This window comes from Pygoscelis adeliae, unplaced genomic scaffold (assembly GCF_000699105.1).
Source record: "Pygoscelis adeliae isolate BGI_AS28 unplaced genomic scaffold, ASM69910v1 Scaffold67, whole genome shotgun sequence".
In the NCBI taxonomy this organism is placed as follows: Eukaryota; Metazoa; Chordata; class Aves; order Sphenisciformes; family Spheniscidae; genus Pygoscelis; species Pygoscelis adeliae.
In genome coordinates this window covers 7,485,168-7,489,618 of record NW_008825271.1, presented here as the reverse complement: position 1 = coordinate 7,489,618, position 4,451 = coordinate 7,485,168, and the positions used below count along the sequence as shown (strand labels likewise).

General features: G+C 41.7%; 1 protein-coding gene across 1 annotated transcript in view; it reads left to right on the top strand.

Annotated features, from left to right (window-relative positions):
* Window positions 1-481: 481 nt before the first annotated feature.
* Window positions 482-4,451, top strand: part of EOGT (EGF domain-specific O-linked N-acetylglucosamine (GlcNAc) transferase) — an 18,371-nt gene continuing 14,401 nt past the window's right edge. Inside the window, exons 1-5 of the mRNA XM_009329810.1 lie at window positions 482-522; window positions 1,319-1,543; window positions 2,498-2,598; window positions 3,159-3,267; window positions 3,356-3,450. Of these exons, the coding sequence (XP_009328085.1) occupies window positions 1,334-1,543; window positions 2,498-2,598; window positions 3,159-3,267; window positions 3,356-3,450 (515 nt within the window). The 5' untranslated portion in view covers window positions 482-522; window positions 1,319-1,333. The remainder of the gene's footprint in view (window positions 523-1,318; window positions 1,544-2,497; window positions 2,599-3,158; window positions 3,268-3,355; window positions 3,451-4,451) is intronic.

Here is a 4,451-nt window from a genome sequence, read left to right as displayed (position 1 = left end):
TGTGGGCCTGGCACCGGGTCCAGCACGGGCTTGGCCAGCGTGGGCCAAGCGTGGGCCAGGCATCGGGTCCAGCGCGGGCCCAGAGGCTGGGTCCAGCTCTGGGTCCAGTATGGACTTGGCACTAGCACTGGGTGTCGGGCGCCCTTCCCGTAAATGACTGGCCCAGCGGGTGGGGAAGGGGCAAGGCCGTTTTGGGGAGCCGGACACCGCGGCGCAGCGTTGGGGTTGAGCTGGGGATGGGATGCGGTGTGATCCTCCCGAGATCCCCCCCGCACGCCCCGGGGTGCGTGCCGTCGGGAAAGGGAAGCGCTTTCCTGCAGGGATCCGAGTACCGGGACGGGTCAGAAACGCTGCCGGGCTGTTGGAAGGTTGCTCTCATTGCTGTGAACGTTTCCCAAGGAGCAGGACTGTGTTCTGAGGAAGCCTCCTTTTGCAGGACGGATTTAACTCGGCTTTCCTCCCCCCCGACCACTAGGTTTGTGTACTTGGGAAATCTGAAGCAGTTCTCCTCAAACCAAACAGGTAAAACTACTTGTGTTGTAGGAATATTGCTAAAGGCTTCAGTTGCAAGCAAGCATGCAAATTTTGGCAAATTACAATGCCAAAAGGGGTTTTTTAGATACAGGCCATCCATTCTTTTCTCAGGAAGTTTAATGGTTCAAAGGAGGGGTGTTTGATGAGAAGGTTGTATTACCAGAAGGGTATCCAGTCTGCGTCAGAGTATATAGATATGTATGGGCCTGTAGTTAATTTTGAGTATGTAACTCAGTATTCAAAGTTTCTTTAACGTGATGTTAACTACTAAAAACAGGCATCCTGAAACAGGCTTAAGTTTGACCATTTATTTGTGACTGCATAGTTTTCCTTCAGCTAATGATTAGTTTCTTCCAAAGTGGAGAATGTATTATTTTTATACTTACTTTTAAATTAAAATTCCTCCTTTTCTCACCCTTCCCCCCCCATATTTCTACATTTTCTTCCCGCTGACAGGATATTATATGCTCTATACTTAGTTTCCACATTTGAACTCTCAGGATCCCTTGGGATGTAGCTGAAGTAAACACACCCATTTTAGTCTGACTGTGAGTTGGTAGTGCGTAATAACCCTCAATGACTAATGAGCCAAAGATAATCCTGAGGTTGTACAGTCTAGCCTCTTAGTGAAAGTTTGCTTGTCATAGGAAAAAGAAACCACCTCAGAAATACAAGTACAAATTCTTTGAGTATATGACTGACTTTGGCTGAGTATTGTCTTGTATGCTTGAAATTTGCTATGCTGCAGATATGTTAAGTGTCTTTTTTTTTTTTATAAGTACAGAACTCATAGGTTGCCATGTTCATGTTGCTTGCGTTTGGATTGCTACTGCAAGAAGTCCTGGCTAATTCCCAAGCTGAAAATCTTACTGAATTCAAAAACATTCCAGAAGAGCCATTATATAGCTACAAAGCTATCAACTTGCCAGATGAGCATATTCCGTACTTTCTGCACAATAATCAGCATATTGCTGGCATCTGTAAGCGGGACTCTCGTTGCCCATATAAAGTAGGTTTGCTTTTTTTTGTCCATTTGTTCAAATGTAATGTTGGGGTGGTTTGTTCTTGGAGTCATAGCAGTTAAAGATGGTGATGAATTGGTCTCCTTGCCAATGGGTCGGTTCCACCGGGAATTGGAATTGTTGCTTTTGAAATAGTTGTACGGGGCTCTTCCTGAATCTGACGCTGTCACAAGGCTGGATTTTTAACGTCCTGTTTTGCAAGATGTTTATCCCCCCTCCTTTTAATTGTTGCAGAGCTGAAATGATGATCTTAATCTGAATGACTCTTGCGCATGTGAAAGGTGTTTGAACTAAGTACAGTTAGTAATTTCTAGGCCTGTGATTTTTAGCATGCTGTAGTACTTCTGCGGAAGCGCCAAGAGGATAGGCAAATCAATGAAACGCTGATTTAATCTTACCCTGCGGTTGCATATAATTCATTCACCTGAAGCAGGGACAGTGAACCTGAGGATCCGGGCCGCGTGTGGCTCCGGAGCAATTCTGGTGTCTCTCAGGCTGGAGCTGCTGGGGGTGGGAGCTGCGCTCCCCCTTCTCTGGCTTTCTACAGCGCTGCGGAAGCTGATGTTTCTAGATTTGCCTGGGGAGCAGTGGTACCCTCAGCCTGGAGCACTGTGCTTTGTGTGAGCCTAGCTTTGGTATCTGTATCTGTCAGAGATGTTAAAATTTTGGAATCCTACTCACTGGGTCAGGAAAAGTGGGTGTCCTGGAACAGACATGTTAAAGACAAGGATAATGTTGCTGTGCATGCGTGTCCTCTTTGGAGCCTCTGTTGTGCATAAAGAATCTGAGTGTTCTTTCTGAAACTCCGTTTGAAAACAGACCAAATCGAAAGCCTTTAACGCAAGATTTATTAGCAAGAGGTGGTTTATAAGCTGACAACTAACTTGAGTCATTTCCCATTTTGCTGTCACGTAACCTGATTCAGTTATTCTGTGTTACAGAAATACTTGAAGAAACTAAGATCCTGCTGGGGTTATGAGAAATCTTGCAAATCAGATTACAGGTTCAGTTACCCAGTGTGTGATTATGTTGAAACTGGATGGTAAGTTTCATTTTAAATGTATAAAGTACAGTATGTTAAAAAAGAGTATAGTGCTCACTTTCATATTAGCTGTGAAGTTAACATTGTTGTGAACTTTAGAGCTTGAAGGATGATTCTTTGTGGAGATACGTGTATATGTATGTGTGTATTTATAGATAACGTCTTTCAACATGATTTTAAAAATTTAACTTTTTAAGGAAGAAAATATTGTTTGAAATGCTTCCTGCCACAATGTTTTCATTATTCCGATTTAGCCTTGAATTCAGATTCCTAAAATAACTCTGGATTTCCTTTCTTAGCTTTAAAAACAGAGGAAAAATGTTAAAAAAAAATTTATACCCTTTTACGGGAGAATAGCTTTAAATTGTCATTGACGTTTTCACTTACATGCAGCTGATAAGTTGCTTCCTGTTTTGCATCTTAAATGTCAATAAAGTAACTGGCTGGCTCTTCTGTTCCACTTTCAGTGGAAAAAAATGTTATCTGTTAAAGTTATTACTAGAACTGAGCAACGGACCTTGATTTTTTTTTTTTTTTTTTCTCTCTCCTTCATACATCAGGGCAAGTGACATTGAGACAGCCCAACAGATATTCTGGAAACAAGCTGACTTTGGTTACATTCAAGAGAGGCTCAATGAAATGAAAACCCATTGTAAGCCTGCAGCAACAGTAGGTATTTCTGATAGATATACTTCTCACTTACTTTTAAACATAATTTTTGTTATTGATAGAATCCTACTTGTTCTTCTCTTAACAGGGAGATTCATCTCTGACCTGTTCTCAGTACCTTCAGCATTGCAGAGCAACAAACTTGTACATTGATTTACGAACTGTAAAGAGAAACCACGACAGGTCTCTGATTTGCTTATGTTATGGTAAAACCAAGGGATGGCAGGGAAAAGGACTTCAGAATTTGTTCAACAAAGCTGATGTGCTTGTTGCCATGGGCATTACTGTTGATCAGAGACTTGTTGCTGAAGTCCTGTTGAGATCTACACCTCTTAATTGCTGTCTGCTGCTGCTGTCAGCAGTACAGGTTATTTAAAAATCTAAGCTCTCAGTTTTATGGAATGATGATGGGTGATTGAAATCCTCCCTTCTGATGGAAGAGAGGAAGACTTTTCTATGTCTTCAGTCACATCCTTTCTTGATCAGGTGATGTGCAAAGGAGAATTGTTTTTGTATGAGGCACCAAGAAGACCTTTACTATGCTAGGTGCCTTCATACCGGAACCAGGAATTGCATTTTTAGATGCCGAGACTGAAGAGAGATCTGAACCTGAATCTCCCACATTCCAAATTAGAATGCTACATATTGGAAAATTGGGTAAAAAACCCATACCACTGACGCTGGCATCACTCGTTTCTCCTTCTGCCTTATCTTTGAAGTCAGCGTCTTGGGCACCTGACTTGAAAAGAGCTGGTTCATGACTGTGACGCTGATACCCTTCAGAGTGGGTTTTGTCATCTTCTCAGCCTATCCTAAAAGCTAATTTAGACAACGCTTTTAGTTCGCAGTTTGTTTTCATGAAACCTGTTCTTGCACCTCACTCTTCGTATGTTGTATAAAATTTTGGGGTTACTAACTGGGTTGTGAAATCTGAGGTGAATTTCAGTGAGAAATTGTTATTAAAAACAAACACAGAAAACCCAACTAATGATGCTCCTGTAAGTAATCGTGTAGCAAAATATAATTGAATTACTCATTTGGGTATGAGAAAATGATTCCTAATAACATTCTGGGTGTTTTCTAAATTGATGTGCAGAACTCCAAGGACACTGCTATCTTTATTTGGGAATTGCGGGAAATGTGTGATTTATGCTGAAGAAAATACTCAGGTTTTAAATATGTAT